The sequence below is a fragment of the Saccopteryx bilineata genome, chromosome 4, assembly GCF_036850765.1.
Source record: "Saccopteryx bilineata isolate mSacBil1 chromosome 4, mSacBil1_pri_phased_curated, whole genome shotgun sequence".
Lineage (NCBI taxonomy): Eukaryota > Metazoa > Chordata > Mammalia > Chiroptera > Emballonuridae > Saccopteryx > Saccopteryx bilineata.
The window spans coordinates 157944726-157963187 of NC_089493.1; the positions used below are offsets into that span (position 1 = coordinate 157944726).

At 52.2% G+C, this 18462-nt stretch overlaps 1 protein-coding gene across 2 annotated transcripts in view; it reads left to right on the forward strand.

Annotated features, from left to right (window-relative positions):
* The first annotated feature begins 3532 nt into the window (after positions 1 to 3532).
* FLT4 (fms related receptor tyrosine kinase 4) overlaps positions 3533 to 18462 on the forward strand; it is a 46403-nt gene continuing 31473 nt past the window's right edge. Inside the window, exons 1-3 of one of the 2 annotated variants that reach the window (XM_066272424.1) lie at positions 3557 to 3651; positions 11697 to 11829; positions 17966 to 18062. In XM_066272424.1, the coding sequence (XP_066128521.1) occupies positions 17986 to 18062 (77 nt within the window). In that variant the 5' untranslated portion in view covers positions 3557 to 3651; positions 11697 to 11829; positions 17966 to 17985. Of the gene's footprint in view, positions 3652 to 11696; positions 11830 to 17965; positions 18063 to 18462 lie in introns of both variants that reach the window. The other variant, XM_066272423.1, reaches the window with a different exon arrangement.

Consider the following 18462-nt stretch of genomic DNA (forward strand, 5'->3'; position numbering starts at 1 on the left):
AATTAAGGAAACAATCCCCTTCACAATTACAACCAAAAAAATAAAGTACCTAGGAGTAAACTTAACCAAGGAGACTAAAGACTTGTACTCGGAAAATTACAAAACATTCATAAAAGAAATCAAGGAAGATACTAACAAGTGGAAGCATATACCGTGCTCATGGTTAGGAAGAATAAACATCATTAAAATGTCTATATTACCCAAAGCAATTTATAAATTCAATGCAATACCAATTAAAATACCAATGACATACTTCAAAGATATAGAACACATATTCCAAAAATTTATATGGAACCAAAAGAGGACACAAATAGCCTCAGCAATCTTAAAAAAGAAGAATAAAGTGGGAGGTATCACACTTCCTGATATCAAGTTATACTACAAGGCCATTGTACTCAAAACAGCCTGGTACTGGCATAAGAACAGGCATATAGATCAATGGAATAGAACAGAGAACCCAGAAATAAACCCACAGTTCTATGGACAACTGATATTTGACAAAGGAGGTAAGGAAATACAATGGAGTAAAGACAGCCTCTTTAACAAATGGTGTTGGGAAAATTGGACAGCTACCTGCAAAAAAATGAAACTAGATCACCAGCTTACACCACTCACAAAAATAAACTCAAAATGGATAAAAGACTTGAATGTAGGCCGTGAAACCATAAGCATCTTAGAAGAAAACATAGGCAGTAAGCTCTCCGACATCTCTCGGAGCAATATATTTGCTGATTTATCTCCACGGGGAAGTGAAATAAAAGACAGGATAAACAAATGGAACTATATCAAACTAAAAAGCTTTTGCACAGCTAAAGACAAGAACAGAATAAAAAGACAAACTACACAATGGGAGAACATATTTGACAATACGTCTAATAAGGGGTTAATAACCAAAATTTATAAAGAACTTGTAAAACTCAACACCAGGAAGACAAACAACCCAATCCAAAAATGGGCAAAAGAGATGAATAGACACTTCTCCAAAGAGGACATACAGATGGCCAATAGGCATATGAAAAAATGCTCAACATCACTAATCATTAGAGAAATGCAAATTAAAACCACAATGAGATATCACCTTACACCAGTCAGAATGGCGCTTATCAACAAAACAACACAGAATAAGTGCTGGCGAGGATGTGGAGAAAAGGGGACCCTCCTGCACTGCTGGTGGGAATGCAGACTGGTGCAGCCACTGTGGAAAACAGTATGGAGATTCCTCAAAAAACTGAAAATCGAACCGCCTTTTGACCCAGCTATCCCACTTTTAGGAATATACCCCAAGGACACCATAGAACGGCTCGAAAAGGAGAAATGCACCTGCATGTTTGTGGCAGCATTGTTCACAATAGCGAAGATCTGGAAACAGCCCAAGTGTCCGTCAGAGGACGAGTGGATTAAAAAACTTTGGTACATATATACTATGGAATACTACTCAGCCATAAGAAATGATGACATCGGATCATTTACAATAACATGGATAGACCTTGATAACATTATACGGAGTGAAATAAGTAAATCAGAAAAAAAACTGAGATGAATCCATACATAGAAGGGACATAAAAATGAGACTCAGAGACATGAACAAGAATGTGATGGCAACAGGGGCGGGGGGGGGGGTTGGGGGAGGGGGGAGGGGGTGAAGAAGGAGAGAGGGGTTAGGGGAGGGGAGGGGCACAAAGAAAACCAGATAGAAGGTGACAGAAGACAATTTAACTTTGCGGGAGGGGTATACAGCACAATCAAATGTCAAAATAATCTAGAGATATTTTCTCTCAACATATGTACCCTGATTTATCAATGTCACTGCATTAAATTTAATAAAAAAATATTAATATTAAAAAAAAACATCGTTCAGACTTAAATATAAATAAAACGAAAATAATGTAAGTTATTTATTCTTTCTCTGCAGATCAGTACCAAATGGCCCATGGACTGGTACCAGTCCGCGGCCTGGGGGTTGGGGACCACTACCCTAGAGAACTGGGCACATGTACACCAAAAAACATGTGCAAGAGTGTTCATAACAGTAAAAGTTGGGAACTGGTACTAGCCCAAACTTCCATCGACAGTATAGTATAATACATAGACAAATAAATTGTTTATACACAGTGGAAACCTATGCATTAACGAAAAGGAGAAAAACATAGGTTAGCACAGCAGTACACATGAATCTCACAGGAGATGCTGAGCAAAAGAATATATATGAAATGAATCCATTTAAATAAGGTTTAAATAACAAACAAAACATGTATTTGGGTAATAAAATGACAAAGAAAAACAGGAGAATGATAAAACCAGTATTTGGGAACTGGGAAGAAGGATGGGAAGGGGAATTTCTGGTATTCTAGTGTCATTCTATATCCCTTGTTCTCAGAATGGACACATAGGTATTCGTTTCAAATTTGACATTTATAATACATTGGTGCATACTTTCCATATGTGTTACATCTCACAAGAGTTTTTAAAACTTTAAAAAATATTGGAAGAGCCTGGCCTGTGGCGCAATGGATAAAGTTGAGGTCCTGGAACGCTGAGATCGCAGGTTCAAAACCCTGGGCTTGCCAGGTCAAGGCACATATGAGAGTCGATGCTTCCTGCTCCTCCCCCCTTCTCTGTTTCTCTCTCTCTCTCTCTCTCTCTCTCTCTCTCTCATTTCTCTAAAACTAAATTTTTAAAATCTAAAAAAAATGGAAGAAAATCACTATATGGGTGAGAAAAAAATGTTAACTTCATTTACTATTTCGTTGCCTAGTTTCCCCCATTTTATTTATTAAATCATCAAAACTACCCCTACTGATTTGTGATACTAATGTAACAACATATTCAATGCTTACTTATTCTTGAAAGTTGGTAATAATTTTATCAACAAGCTGATCTTGGTTTTTGGCTAGGATGAACGGATTGGGGGGACCGGGTGAGAAAATTGTGAATAAAGTAGAATAAAAGCAAGGGAGGAAAATAGTCATCGTCATGGGATTTATTTTTAAATAGGAAAATTCTAGATACAGAACTGGAAAGAGAAAGGAAGTCTGTGGGACGGTTGCCAAGTCAGAGAGTAAAGTGTCACCTGATAAAAAGGACTTATGAATGAGCTCAGACCATGGAGGTCGTAAGATAAAGTCTGGAATGTTCTAAAAGAGTTGACATATAGTCATTTTTAAGTTATATTTATTGCTTTTTTTCTTACTTTAAATGCAGTATTTGATTGAAGAAAATTACAGAAAAATAGGCGCTGACACATTTTCTTCTACCTTGAATGCCGGGATCCCTTCCAGCGTAAGCGCACAACGGACATGATCGTTACCTGCATTCTCCGCGGAACGGCCCGGGGGGCTCCAGGGCGACAGTCTATCCCAAATCGGTCATTAACCAGCCTCCCAGCCACAGTACAGAGCAGTCACGGTCTAGTCCAGGCCGGTCGCCCCCTCAGCCAAGGGTGGAGCTGAGAGGTGCGAGGGGGCGGTCCGAGGCCTGGCCCGCCCCCAGAGCCACGCTCCTGCCCCGCCTGGCCCGGGCCTGCGCTCACACTCGAATCCCCTAGTTGAGCCCGGGCGGTCGGACCCGCGCCGCAGCGGCTGGAGATGCAGCGGGGCGCCGCGCTGTGCCTGTGTCTGTGGCTCTGCCTCGAACTCCTCGGCAGGGACCGCGGTGAGTTCTCCGCCCGCCAGTGCGCGGTTGACCGCCAGCAGGGACGCTCTCCCGGGGCGAGTGGTGGTACCGCACCGACGGGGTGCGGGTGGGGGCTAGGGCACCCTCAAGTGTGGGCCACCTGGGGAGACGGGCGGGGAGCCAGGGTTGTGGACATCGGACGGAGCAAGGCGGATCGGGCACGGGCCGGCCGGGATAAGGACAAGCCGGGTGGGAACTGAGGCCGGCTCAGAGATGGGGCTCCCGTGGCACCGCAGCGCAGGGACAGTGTCCGGGTTCCGACCTCGCTCCGCCGTCTGTGGTTCAGCCGCCTTGGAGCCGGGCCCGGTCGCGCTGCATTCTTATTCTGGATCCTTCGCTTCCTTGCTCGCTCCCGGGCATAGTCCTAGCCCTTCCACCCGCGTGCACCCACGACGGTCCCAGGGCGACGAGGCGGCAATCCGCGCCGGGCCGCAGACCTGGGTGCGCACTTCCCGACGCCTCCCGTCTGCGCTCGAGGGCGGCCCCGCAGAGGGCGCTCCCGGCAGGCTCCCACCTTCCCCAGGTTATGGAGAGGAGAGGTCGGGATGCAAATACCGGGAGGGCGCAGGTGCATGTTGGAATTGGAGGCGAATCTTGAGTTGGCAACTTGTAAGCGATAAGCATGAAAGAAGAGGCAGGAGGTCGGCCTCTCCGTATTTGGGGGTGCAAGGATCTTGAAGACTGAGTTAAGGAGCCTGGACCATAAGGCAAGGGTCACTATGGAAGGGTCTTAAACTGAGGAGAGGCTAGGTTCCATCTGTGATGGGAACATAACCAGAGGTTTCCCATATAGGGTTGGAGAGAAAGGAGAGTGGGGCTGAGGAAGGGGCTGGTTGGCTGGAGATGTCAGGGATAAAGCACCGGTTGTGGAGGGGAGATGAGACCTGATGACCCTGGAAACCAGAGGGTAAGAGGGGGGATCATGGGTCCCCAGTGGTTGGAGGAGGAGTGCTGGGAGGGCTAAAGGGAGAGCTGGGGCTCTCACCATTTTGGGAAAACCTGGGCATTAAATACTGGCTTTAAATGCTTCCGCTTTTTCAATTCTTACAAGGCAGTGTTAGGTCCATTTTTCAGTTGGGGACGCTTAGAACAGGACATATGTAACTTCTCCAGTTTCTCCGGAGACCAGTAGTAAAGGAAGTTGTCAGCCCAGGTCTTTGGGATAACAAAGCCTTCATGGGCTGAAGGAGGTGTGGATGAACCTCCAGGAACGCAGAAGGGCATCTGTCTGGACCTCAAGTTGGGCCAATCTGATCCTGCTGTCTCTGGGCCCTTCTCACTCCCCCGCACTCAGCCTAGGACTGGACTCTCTCACAGGTGCTCAGCATGTGTTTGTTGAGTGACTGAATGAGTGTGGGAGAAGCGAATGGATTTCTGGTTGGACTGTGGGGCTGAGGGGGTGGGAGACCCTGCCTTGAGACATCTGGCTGGCAGCTGGGTAATAGTATATGAGAGGCTGGCCTGGGGAGCTGTAGAGGGAGCAGAGCAACGGGTCCAGGGTGGGACACCCTCTCACACAGAGGACCAGGGAAAGAGGGGCTTCCAGGGAGATGGCAACATTCTGCAGGGTGTAAGAACCAGGAGAGCCTGGTGGCCTGGTGCTTGGGCAGTGGAGGAGGGAAGGTGGTGAAGCCAGTCCTGCTGTGAGTACAGGTGATTCTTACCAAAGCTAGACAGTGAAGGGGAAGAGAAAGGATGTTGGCTGAAAAGGTCCATGGAAGCAGTGGCCCAGGCTGCATTTGGGTTTGGCTGATGGGAAGATGCTCACAGATAGTAGAGACCATTGCTGCCCTCTGTGAGCATTTGCCTCACCCACTGCTAGGTGAGAAGGACTCAGCCTTATGGGGGGTTCTGGAACAAAAGCAGATGAGTGTCAGTGCAGCCAGAATCGAGGTCAGGTGCTGGCAAGAAAGAAGCCTAGGGACCCTGGGACTGGCCCATCAAAGGTGCACTGTTGGCCCTAGAACCAGGCCTTTGTCCCAGCCTTCCCCCTACATTATTTGCTGTGTAGCCTGGGCCCCTTTTTCCTCTCCTTGCACATCAGTTTCCCCAGGCATAGCAGTGCAGCAGGTTGGCAAATACTCAGGGACTTTGTGGCCAGGTATTTTAGCCTGGTTTCAAAAAACCTTGCTCTGGCAGTGACCCTGTAGAGAGGTCAGGTGGCAGAGGTCAGCTCCAAGATGCTGTCTCTTGGGCTTAGTCTAGAGAGGCTGTTTGCACCTCTGAACAGTGGGCAGTCAGCTCAGGGACATGCCAGGGAAGCAGGCAACAGCTGGACACTGCATTGGTTTGAGGGCAGTGGCCCCTGCCACGAGCCGAGTTCCATATGGCCATCCCGGCTCTCCACTGTCCCAGCTCTTCATCCTTAAGCCAGACCAGCTGGGTGGCACAGAAGAGTGAGTGTGAGGCAGAGATGCAAGTCAGTGCAGGCAGGAAGATGTGGGGTCTGGGCCCACATTACTTGGTGCTTGTGGACCACTGGCTCAGTGCTCCAGGGATGCCAATGTAGGTGCTGCTCATTCATGTGCCTACCAGGCCTCCAGGCTCAGTATGGCCGAGGGGCTTTGCCTCTCCAGAACACAGTGGTCATGAGGTATTACAAGGAACTGTCTGGCTGGCTTCTGGCTTTGCCTTCTCCACCCTGCCCCTAGGCTGTGGCACCTTGATCCAGACAAGGAAACTACAGTTCTGTGCAAGTCACAAGCTATGGTGCTCAGGATAGTCCAAGGGGAACTGGACCTGCAGGGTGGTCCAGGGGGAATTGGACTTGCAGGGGTTTCCTGAGTGTCAGACCAACAGGCATACAGATGTGACATTGGATGTCTAACACAGGGACAGAGTGCTCAGTGACCGCAGTGAGGCCCAGCTGGTGGCTGTAACTGCATAGGAAAGCAGCAGCACTTTCAGTTTAGGGCTTCTTGGAGGGTCTGCAGACTCCAGGAGGCAAAGAAATCCTCCAAGACCAAGAGGAAAGAAAGTCCCGACTGTATGGGGACATGTGAGTGGTCAGATGAGGCTAGAGTCTGGGGTGGGGGCAAGACAAGGCAGGTGCACGTGGCAGGAGCCAGCAACACATCTGGAAAGAGGAGATTCTGAACAGGGAGCCACCTGGCCAACATCCATGAAGACATCACCATAGGCACAGACCAGATGCGAGCCTGTAGCAAGGAGGCCGTGAGTGAACCCAGGAGCTCCACCAGGGGAGCAGGCAGCAGTGACTGAAGATGATGGGGAGAGTGGGACAAGGGCATACCAGATCAGCATCTTCACCAGTTTCTGGCTTATGCAACAGAATAGATCACGAGGTTATTTACCAGATGGGGACTGTGGGAGAGAGGATCAGGTGTGGGGAAAGAGAAGGTTCTCCACTGGGGAGGCCTGTCCTCTGGGTGGAGATGTCCCATAGGACTTCCAAAGAAACCCAAGTTGATGCAATTCAGCCAGATAAGGAAAGAAGACAGTTGGTAGTACTAAGTATGATGGGACTGAGGAGAAGCAGGGAACCCAGGGAAATTAAGTGGGGTCTTAGCTGTGAGAGGAAGTTCTTCTCTAGGTCTAGCTTACACCTCTCCTGCTATCATCTGGGTATTTTCCTCCATGTGGCAGTTTCTTTCTACCCTTCCCTAGCCGCTGCCCCACAGCTATCTGAGATGCCCCTTGAAGAGGGGGTAGGCAGGTAGAGTGGCTCTCTGGAGAGCCACTCATACTCACTGCACTGATCTCTGAGCAAGACTCTACTGACATGTCTGGCTGGAGCCAGGGATTCCTGAGTTTCAATCCTTTTCAGACACTGGCTTCCTCTGGGATCTTGGTTTTCCGGTCACACCGAAGGCAGAAGTCTGGGAGAGGAAGGTGTGGGTCTGCATCACGTTGGCAGCTGAGGCTGGGTGGGCAGACAACAGGCACTCCCGGCCCCACATCAGGCCGGGTGTGGGTGGCCTCTCCAACAGGCACAGGTCAGGGTGGTGAGTGGGGGAGCCCCGCCACGTGGCCAGCGAGGTCAGCAGGGGTTCATGGGAAAGGACTTGTCGGCCATAGGAGAGGACATCCTGACTGCATTTCCCTCTTCCTGCTGCAGGAGCCCACGGCCCGATTTAGCAGCACTAGGGGGCCACCTCTGAGCCAGCTGGGCAGTCTGATAACACCGCCTGTCCTGACCCCAGGCAGGCTGGGGCAACTAACTGGCACAGCTGGCTGCACGCACAGCTGTGCTGTGCTGTGCTGTGCTGAGAGCTCAACATCTGCCAGAGTTCCCACCTCCCTACCGCTCCCACTCCAGGGTACCCAGGCAGCCCCACTCCCACTCAGCCTCACCACTCTCTCTCCTTGCTGAAATTGCCTCTGTGCTGCCCCAGAGTGACCTCTCTAAAACAGAGGCCTGAGCTTCCAGTGACCCCCCTCAGTGGTCAGCACCCATTTCCTACTCAGGTGGTATAGGATCTCATTTTGGGGTCCCCAGGGCATCCCTACCCATGTCCACCTAGCGTGCACCCCAGCCTCAGTGCATTCCAGATTGGCTCTGCCCTTCACCTTGCCTTCTTGACGACTCCAGGCAGGGGGCTGGCTGCTGCTTTAAGTAAGAGGGACCTTCTGGGAGGGTGGCTTCATTTCCACTGCGGTGTGCCCTGAAAGCCCAGAATCCAGGTGTTCAGGTGAGCTTGGGGGAAGCTCTTATTCTCAATCAACCTAAAGCACTATCCTCAAAACTCCCCTAAGCTTAACTGATGGAGATCTGTTAGCATTGAGCAGCAAGTGCGCCTGCACCCAGGCAGACCAGCAGGCTTGGACTGCCTGGAGACAAGCCACACCTGCATATCAAATGGTTAATCTAATTGCTTTACCCCATGGTGTATGAAGGTTTTAACATTGTGACATAGACTTCTTGTGCCCATTTTTCAGATTAGGAAATTAAGGCCAGAGGGATGAAGTGGCTCAGAGCAGCTTTGAGGGAGGTGACAGGTGTCTGGTTCTAGGTGGCATGGTCGCCAAGGGGGTAAGACAGGGCAAGCACACAGACGGTTGTCCACATTCCCTGGGCAAAGTTCTAGAAAAGTGGGTATGTGGGATCTTAAATTTCTGACCACGTCAGGGACATTATCATCTTGATATCCCATAGACCAGTGGTCCCCAATCCCCGGGCCGCTGACTGGTACCGGTCTGTGGGCCATTTGGTACCGGTCCGCAGAGAAAGAATAAATAACTTACATTATTTCCGTTTTATTTACATTTAAGTCTGAACGATGTTTTATTTTTAAAAAATGACCGGAATCCCTCTTTTACATCCGTCTAAGACTCACTCTTGACACTTGTCTCGGTCACATGATACATTTATCCATCCCACCCTAAAGGCCAGTCCATGAAAATATCTTCTGACATTAAACCGGTCCGTGGCCCAAAAAAGGTTGGGGACCACTGCCATAGACCTTTCAAAAGGTCACACCGCACAGACATACTACCTTCTCTCAGGTCTACCCTGGCTGATGTACTTACCTCAGTGCAGGGCACCTGTGCCTCCATCCCTCACCTCCATACCTGTCCACAAACTGTGTGCTGTCCCTTTGTCCCCCAGATTCTCAAAGCCAGTCGGGGCAATCACTGGTCAATTCCCATGCTGAGGATGACACCATGAAAAAGCTGTCCTAGTCTTTGAATTAAGGAACTGTCAAGACCAATGAGCCAATCTCTGCCTGGAGTCGTGGGCTATGGGCATGTGCAAGGGGTCCATGGGAGGAGGCTTCAGCTTGCAATTCTGGGGCTGGAGTGGGTACCAGGCAGCTGGTAGGTGACAGATCTGGCTGGAAGGTCATGGGAGGAGCTCAGATTCTGCCTTGAAATATCAGGGAAGCAAGGAATGGTTTTAGACGGGAGAGGGGCTTGTGCTCTAGAAAGACTCTCTGACCACTGAATAAGGTCTCAACCAGTGAGGAGACACTGGAGTGTTGAGTCAAGGAAGGGACATTGAGGCTGGCCAGATAGTGGAGAGGAGAGGGGAACTGAGCAGGGGCAGCCCAGGATGTCTAGAGTGACCAGAAGGGATCCACTGCAAAGCGTTTGAGCGCTATGAGTGCAAAGCTGTGCCAGGGTGCCAGGGAGAGGATAGTGGCAGAGTGGTAGGGGACCCCGGCCACCCTGTCTTTGATACTGGACCCGAGAATGGACGTGACTTGGTGACCAGTTGGCTGTGAGGAATGAATGAAATCATGGGTGCCTGGCAAGTGATTGCCCCTAGGCGAACCTCGCAGAAGGGAAAATGTTTCCAAGTGTGTGGAAGAAGGATGAGTCCATTGGTTTAAGGCCTTTACATTCCATAAACTGCAGAAATGCAAATAATGCAGACCTGTATGGAGTAAACAGAAGCTTCCCATAATCTTGCCCCCAAAAGTAATCTCTGACTAGCAAGTTAACTTCTGTACCTTAGTTTTCTCTTCTGCAAAATGACAAGAAATGTATGAACTGGATGAGGGGTGGGGCGTTATAAATCAGAGGACTGCTGTGTGCATAGCAGGCCAGCCCACAGAAAGTGCTAAATACACATTTGCCGTTATTGTCGTAACAGGATGTATTGGGGTAAGCAGAATTAGGGGTCAAAGTTTATGAGCATTTTTATTACTGCGAGGCCTGTTTGCCCACATCCTTGCCAATGCTAGAAATTCTCCATCTTTTTAATACTTTCTCATTTGAGAGGGCCAGTGGACAGCATACGCCCTGTGGCTCCAGTTGTCTTCCCCAGTGGTGAGTGTGTTCTGGTTAGGGTCTGAGGGCTCAGGAGTGCCCAGCAAAAGACATCTTGAGACCACAGCCTCCCAGGACAGAGCTGCCAGGGGCAGGGGGGAGCTCAGAGATGGCCTTGAAGTCCTGGGCATGGGCCATCTCCAGAAGGAGAGAGCACATGGATGAGAAGAATAGAGCCCTGAACACAAGGAGCTGGCCAAGACTCTGAGGCTGAGCCTGTGACCTGGGCCCTCTTCTGTGGCCTCATTGCCCCACACTGTGCTCCATCTGTTCCGTAAACCTTACAGCCCAAGGTCACCTGCACTCTGGCCTTTGTACCAGTTCCTCTGTCCTGTGTGTCCTTCAGGGCCAGCAAACTCCTACTCAGTCTACAAAGCCCATTTAAACTCACATGAACATGCCTCCCTCCAGCAAGGCTTTCTATGACCCCCCACCTCCATACTGTAAACGACTCAGGCTCACAATGAGATGCAACAGCTGTGACAGGCAATGCGTTCAGCAGGTGGCAACAAAGAAGGGCTCGGTGTGCATCAGCCAATGACAGTTTGTTCTTACAATTGTACTTAATGTTATGCTATTTGTGGTCTGTGGTTCCCAGTAATTCCACGGACACTCCACATTTTACAAGTGGGAAAATTGGGCTTGGAGGAAGTGATTTGCCCAAGTCTACACAGCTAGAGGGTGGCATTGTGGTGCACACAGCCAGGCTTGGGAAACCCTTTCACCCCAGCCATTGCAGTCCTGCAAGGTCAGGGGTGAGGCGACTGATGGCCTCTTGACGCCCACCCTTCATCTCTGAGGACACAGAGGCTGCCAGACAGGTTGGGGATTCTCCAGTACAGAATACCCCATACCTCCTCCCAGGTCTATACACAGGCGAGGCTCTTGAGCAGGTCTCCCCACCCTGCCCAGCCACGGGGTCAATGTATGGATACTGTCAAGCCTGGTTTCACATAGCCAAGCTGTCCCTTATGCTTCTACATCAGTTCACCTCCAGTCTACAGTCACTGGCTTGACCCTGACCGTTTCTGTCCTCCTGGGCACAGATGCTGAGAGAGTGTAAGCCAGATTGACAGGACTGCCACACAGCACTGTCACCCACAGGACATGGCCTGCAGTAATGCAATAACTGCTACTGCTACAGAGCTAGGGCATGGAGGGGTGCCTCTGTGGTCCAGGCCATCCTGATGTCATCCCTGGTCAGTCTCCTGGACCTGGGGACAGAGCCATGGGCTGTTGACATCTTGACCCCCAGGAGAAGCCCAGTGACACAGTCTCTCCCTGTGCGGCAGGTCAGGGCCCAGGTGGGGGATGCTCTCAGCCCTCAGTCTCGGGCACACTGCACGGGCTCTGGAGCAGGAATAGCAGCTCTCCAGGCACGGAGAGCAGGAAGAACAGAGGATACAGCCCAAGCCCAGCTGGGAGGTAGGTCAGGGTCTGGCGTGCTCTGCAGGTGGACAGTGCGTGTGGCTGGTGTGTTGGGAGGTGAAGCTGGCCGGGAAGGTGGGGATTTTTGGGATGGGCTTTACCCTGGAGGCCAGGCCAAGGTCATGTACAGCTCTAGAGGGCCAGGAAGAGCCAGTGAAGGTGGCTGAGGGCTGCTCCTCTGGGTTGAGGGACAGACTGGAGGCCAGAAGGAGTCTGCCGGGGGCAGGGGGCAGGCTGGCTCTCAGGGTGATTGTTGAAGAAGGAGATGGAGATGTGTGAGGCGTCAGCAGACATGGGCTCCCGCTTAGCTACCGGCCGTCCCTGCTCTGGGGGTGGGAGCTTCACTTTCTTTGTTGGCTGAAAAACGAAGACCCCTTCCTCCCAGGCTGTGTGAGGATCAAATGAGGCAGTGACTGCTGGGCCATGGTCAGTGCCTAATCCACAAGACTTCCCACCCCTGCTGCCCACCCCTCACCCAGGATCCCAGTGTGCCACTCCCACAGTTAGCCTCCTGTGGCTGATGCCAGGGGCCCTGCTGCCCAAGGCTGCTGACAGTACAGAGAAGAGGTATGCACTTTGGCCTCTCTGACCTTGACTTGGCGCCTGCCCCAACTGTTCTGCTGTAGGCTGGGGGGCCAGGGCCACTGGCCAGGGGAAGGAAGAAGCAGTTCCTGGGCCAGGAAAAGGAAGGCAGGGGGATTGCGGCAGAAGCCAGGATGACAGTGCTTCCTGTTGTGGGAAGGGAAGGACAGTAGGGACAGACAACAGCCAGAGAGGAAGGATGCACCTTCCTCAGAGATGTAGGTGGGGGCTGGGCAACATGGAGCCTCTGGACATGGCAGCCCTCAGGCCCAAAGCTGCCCCAGCTACTGAGCAGCCTAGAGTACACATGGTCACCAGGAATCCTAGCCTTTAAAACTACAGGTCCAACCCAAAGAAAGACCTCAGAAGTTCATTTAGCCATCCAGTCAGCCATCCCCCTATCGTTCCATCCACCCATCCACCCTGTGTATCTGTCCCTCCATCCTTCTATTCTTTTATCCTTCCATATAGCCATCCTTCCTTCCATCTTTCCACATATTCATCTACCTAGCCAGCCAGACACTCATCCTTCTATCCATCTGCTTGTCCATCTGTCCTTCCCTCTAGCCACTTTCTTCCATACTTTCATCCAATCATCCATCCACCCATCCATTATTCATTAAACAAGTATTTAAGGAGCCTTGGCTCTGTGCCAGGTGCCATGCTAGGGACAGGGTTGTATTGGAAAGAAGACTGTCTTTGTCCTTACCCCACTGAAACTTACTGTCTAGCAGAGAAAATGGAAAAACATAACTTCAATAAGAAAATAATGTAATTACAAATTGTGACAAGAACGATGAAGTTAGCAACCAGAAGGCTGAGACGGGAGCTCACAGGAGGACTTAGGTTTTGGGGAGGTGAGTTCATGTCTAAACTGAAGGTTAGAAGCTGGCTGTGCAGGGCGTGTGAGAGGAGGCGAATCAGGAGGAGAGGTTTGTACAAAGGGCTGGGGTTTGGGGAAAGCAAAGCAAGTTATGGAAGAGCGTGCGGGCTGTGGTGGCTGGAGGATGGGGACACAGCCAGTGGACAAGGTATCGAGAGTGGGCAGGGCCAGCCCAAGGTCAGGAGTTTGGATTTTCCTGAAAGTTCAGTGGAAAGTCACTGACAGGAAAGTCCAAGCATGATTTTAAACCATCACTAGGGACTAGGTGAGGGGTGAAGGAGGGCAGGAGCAGCCTCAAGAAGCCATGTTGGAGCTGACTGCTGTGGGCAGGTCCCGGTCCTCAGAAGGAGAGCAGGATCTGGCTCTGGGATGCTTTGGTGGTGGACAGAAGGGCCAGGTGGGAGAGGCTGGCATCTGCTCCCATCTGTGGAGATGAAAGCTAGCAAAGAGGAGCCTTTGGCAGCGTTAGAAAGGGTGTGAGTTTTGAGTTCAGCATCAGAAATGTGGACTTAGGTGTCTATGGGGTAGTCAAGCACAGTAACAGCTGGATCTTTTACCCTGGAGTGGAGAGAAGGGGTCTGGGTGGGAGACAGAGAAATTGGGGGTAGCTGGACACTTGGGAGAGAGATCAGTGGAGAACAGAGTGAGGAGCACGGCGCTCGTTGCTAGGCAGAGGGCGGAAGACAAGGGAAGAGCTAACTCACAGAAGGCAGCAGGGAAGGCACAGCTTCGCTCCCTGCCCACGGGTGCCACTCAACCTGCAGCCTGGGGGTCACGGGAGACCATGAAGCAGGGAGTGGGCTGCACCCCAGTGGGAGGATGAGCACATGTGAGAGGAGGGAACAGTGAATAGGGCTTTTGCTGTGAAGGGGAAATGGAAAGGGATCAATGGCTGGAGGGGAATATAGGATCAAGGAATTGGGGTTTTATTTTTGTTTATGAGACATGAAATGATTCTATAGAGAAATATTGGTGATCAGAAGAGAAAGAAATTAACTGCAGGAATCAGGTCCAGGGGACTGGGATCCTTGACACGTTGGAGGACTTGACCCTGCGAGTGGAAGTGTCAGGTTTTGGGGCCTCGTTGGGGGTGTCTCCATCTGATGGCCTCACTGTTAATGCTGAGAAGGTAGGTGGGGTGGGAGGGGCACCCTGAACCGCAGCCCCAGGATCCCGTTAGGGTCTGCCAACAGGAAGAGAAAGGGGAGCTGCAGTATGGGGCTCCAGCTTTGTCCACAGTGCTGCACCCTGATGGGTGTGGTGGGCTCACAGGGTTGGGATGGAGAGCGAGAGGCAATAATGGACCATGACCATACTGTGCCAGGACATGGGGGAGGCCAGGAAGGAGTGGCATTGGGGAGGGGCCCCTGGCCTGGGAGTTTTGATGTGGCTGCAGGACTTAGCAGCGGTGGGACACGGGAACCTAGCAGGAGACAGAGGAGGCAGGAGAAACACTCAGGAAAACTGGCACCTGGTGATGGTGAAGCTTCTGGCCCAGGGTGTGCCTGGGAAGCAAGGGGCTCAGGGAAAGTGTGGGGAGGACAGTGGAGATGAGAACCGAAAAGCCCAGGGTACTCGTGAGTCATCCGTGTGGGTGCTGAAGTAATGGAGAATGGCCTGAGTTGAGGTGGAGGGGGCTGGAGAGCCAGAAGCAGAGAATGGGGGAAAGTGACTGAGACAACAGCTGATGACAGGTTTAGTGGGGAAGGGGCAGTGCCCCTGGAGAAGGGAGGTAGCCACATGGAGTTCTCCAGTGTCAAGCATGTGCAGGGAAGAGCAGGAGTCGCCGCAAGGCAGTGTTGTCCTCAGAGAGCCAGGTTTCAGTTAAGGCAGGAAGGATAGAGGAGGACGGTGACATCCACAGCATTCTGCTGATCACGCAAGTCCCAGTGGAAGTGAGTGAAGACAAAAGGGCACTGAGGCAAGTCAGGGAATATGGCAGTAAAGAAAAGACTCAGGAGTGAGTAAGAGGGTAGGCAAGCACAATGGATGGTTCTCCATTAGTATAGCATTAGTACAGGAGGCAGATGCTTCCTTTGGTGCAATGGTGGCCTCTAGGGAGGAAGCTCTCATAGGCTCCATTTCCCCATCCATCCATTCACCCCCCCCCATCCATTCATTCACTCACTCTCACATCCATCCATCTTCCCACTCCACTATCACTCACCCATACTTCATTCACCCATCACCCACACATCCAACCACTTCCCATCCATGCCCCCCATCCATCCATCCATCCACCCACCCACCCACCATCCATCCATCCATCCATCCATCCATCCATCCATCCATCCATCCATCCATCCATCCATCTACCCACGCACCATACGTCCATTTATCACCCACCATCCATCCATCCATCCACCCACCCACCATATGTCATCCATCCATCCATCTATCCATGCACCATACGTCCATTTATCACCCACCATCCATCCATCCATCCATCCATCCATCCATCCACCCACGTACCATACATCATCCATCCATCCATCTACCCACCCTCTCTGAGCTGATGCTGAGTAACTGTGACTGCTCCATAAGAAAGGGAAGCATGAGCTAGACCTTCAGCATAAATCTTCTCAGGAGTGAAGGGGCAGAACGTTCTGGGCACGAGACTTCCAGATGTGGAGAGCTAGGCAGTTTGGGACGATGGTAAGAGGCCCATGCCTCTCAGAGATGTGTCAGATGAAGCTGGAGAGAAGAGGAATGGACAGAATGTAGAGGCTGGGCATGCCCTGCTTTATCTCAGAAGCAAAGGGGAGCCTTTGACACATGACATCTGCCATAACTTCATAGCTAGGGGTCCCAGGGGTGTGCCTTGGACGTGCACCCCAAAGAGGGAACCCTCAGCCTCTCTGGGGACACCAGGACAACATGGCAGGCATCACCATAGGGAATGCATGGTCCCAGGCAGGTGGGTGCCGGCTGCTGAGGCTCTCCTCACGCCCACATGCTGGTTGTTAGAGGGCCAGTTCTTTCATCCCCCCAGGTCCAAACCCAAGCCCTCACATCCCCTTTTCTGTAGCTCAGAGGCCAGTGGTCTGCCTAGGGTGGCTTTTATTCACTTTCCATCGCCTGGAAAATCCTACTTTTCCTTGAAGACAAGTTCAGAGCCGCCTTCCTGGGTTTCTTCCCAGCCCTTCACAACCCCAGGAGGGCCAACCCACTGCGGATGCCCCTCTCCAGCAGCCCGGGGGGTGCACAGTGGGGAGCTGGTGTGCATGGAGGGCCTGGCTTCCACCTGGAGATGAGTGGGCCTGGTGGTAGAGCGCACACAGAGAAGACCCCTGGGAGCAGAGTCCAGGGCCACTTTCCTGCTTTAGGGCCCCAGGGTGGCACTGCTGGCCAGAGTGCTAGGAGGGGACACTCTGAGTTCAGGCTAAGGAAGGACTTTGCAGCAGTCACAGTGTCAGCCAGGTCAGAGGCTGCCATCTGAGGATGGCAGTGCACTCTGCTGGCCTCAGTTTCCCTGTCTGTACAGTGGAACTGGATTCTTGGTGAGGGTTTCCCAGCCCTGGCCACCTTGTCCATGTGTCTGAAATGAGATCTTGTACGGAGGGTACCGCCCAGGTGCCTCTTCCTTGGGCAGTTTGGGGTGTGGAGGGTTAGGGGAGTGTTGATCCAACTTGTTTGAGGCCCCAGGCCTCAAGGAGCTGGGTTGATGGAAGGGGCTGGGGGTTGGGCAGGATAGTGGGCTCTGCCCCCTGGAGGACAGGGATTTGAGGGAGGACAGGACACAGCCCTGGGCCTCCAGCCATGCAGCCCTCTCTTCCTGTTGTCTCAGGACAGTCCTGGCAGGATACATCTGCCAGAGTTCCAGGTCCAGACCTCCCCAGGCCAGCCAAGATCACACACACATACTGACATGCCAAAGACATGTCACATATACCCCAACCCCACAAACAGATCCATGCCCACAGATAGAGACAGACACATGGAGCAATGCACACTTAGATACATGCACACGCATGCACACACATGCCATCATGCTGGGCGGAGGATGGTAGGTGAGGAGCTGTGGGGGCAATGGCCAAGGTCCTGGGGGGCTGTGGAGGGGTTTTCAACTCGGGAGGTGGAGTTATTTGTGTGTTTGGGGACAAGCCCTTTGGGAAGAATGGAGGCCGAGGTGGGTGGAGTTGGAAGGAGCTGGGGCAGCCAGCAGAGGCCTGGAGGGCGGACAGAAGTTGTAGGAGCCAAGGAAACATGACATGGGCTCTGTGGGACCTGGCAGAGCATGAATTCACAAGCAGCATTTGATGGGGAGGCTGAGGCCCTCAGTTCTGAGCATGTTTGGGGATGGTCTGCACTGTGCAGGATCCCTTCACAAGCAGGGGCTCTGAGTCTGAAGAAGGGAGGGGTTTTCAGGCAGGTATGTGGGAGTCACAAGGCTAAAGTGACATGCTGCAGGCCTCCCGCAATGTGGGATGAGGTTTACAATATCCCCTGTCAACATCATGTTGGCAGCTCAGCGCATGTGGGGCCCGAGGGCTGGGCTCATTCCAGAGCCCCGTCAGGGCTCGCTTGGGTGGGACCCAGTCGGTAGCCAGGCAGGGAGCAGCCTTGTTTGTGCTGCTCAGAGCCCCTGCTCTGGGGAGGGGTCTGCATCTGACTGACTTCATGTGAACTCATGACCGAGTGCCACACTAACCTTGTCTCCCACCCCAGGCCTGGTGAGTGGCTACTCTATGAGCCCCCCGACCCTGAACATCACAGAGGAGATACACATCATTGACTCCAATGACAGCCTGTCCATCTCCTGCAGGTACTCAACCCCCTGCTGGAAGAGTAGAGGCCTGGGTCCCCCATCTCTCATGACATAAGTGAGGCAGGAGATGGTGGCAGAGAGCCCAGAGGGCAGCTCTGCATGAGGACAGAGGCCTTGAGGCTTAGGGGGTCCCCTAGGAGCTTGCATGTAGAAGCTTGCAGACCCGGCAGACACAGGCACTTTGCACCCCTCCCCAAAGCCACCTCTTGTCATTTCACATGGATCACAGACTGGTCACCCTGCACCTACACCTGGGTCACCCCACGCTGAGCCCAGGCCACCCCATGCCCACCATTGGATCACCCTGTACCCACTTCAGCAGGCACTGTTCAGCCCAGGCCAGTTACTTTATTTCACAGGCCCCAGACCTGTTACCCTCCCTGCAGCCCAGCTATGA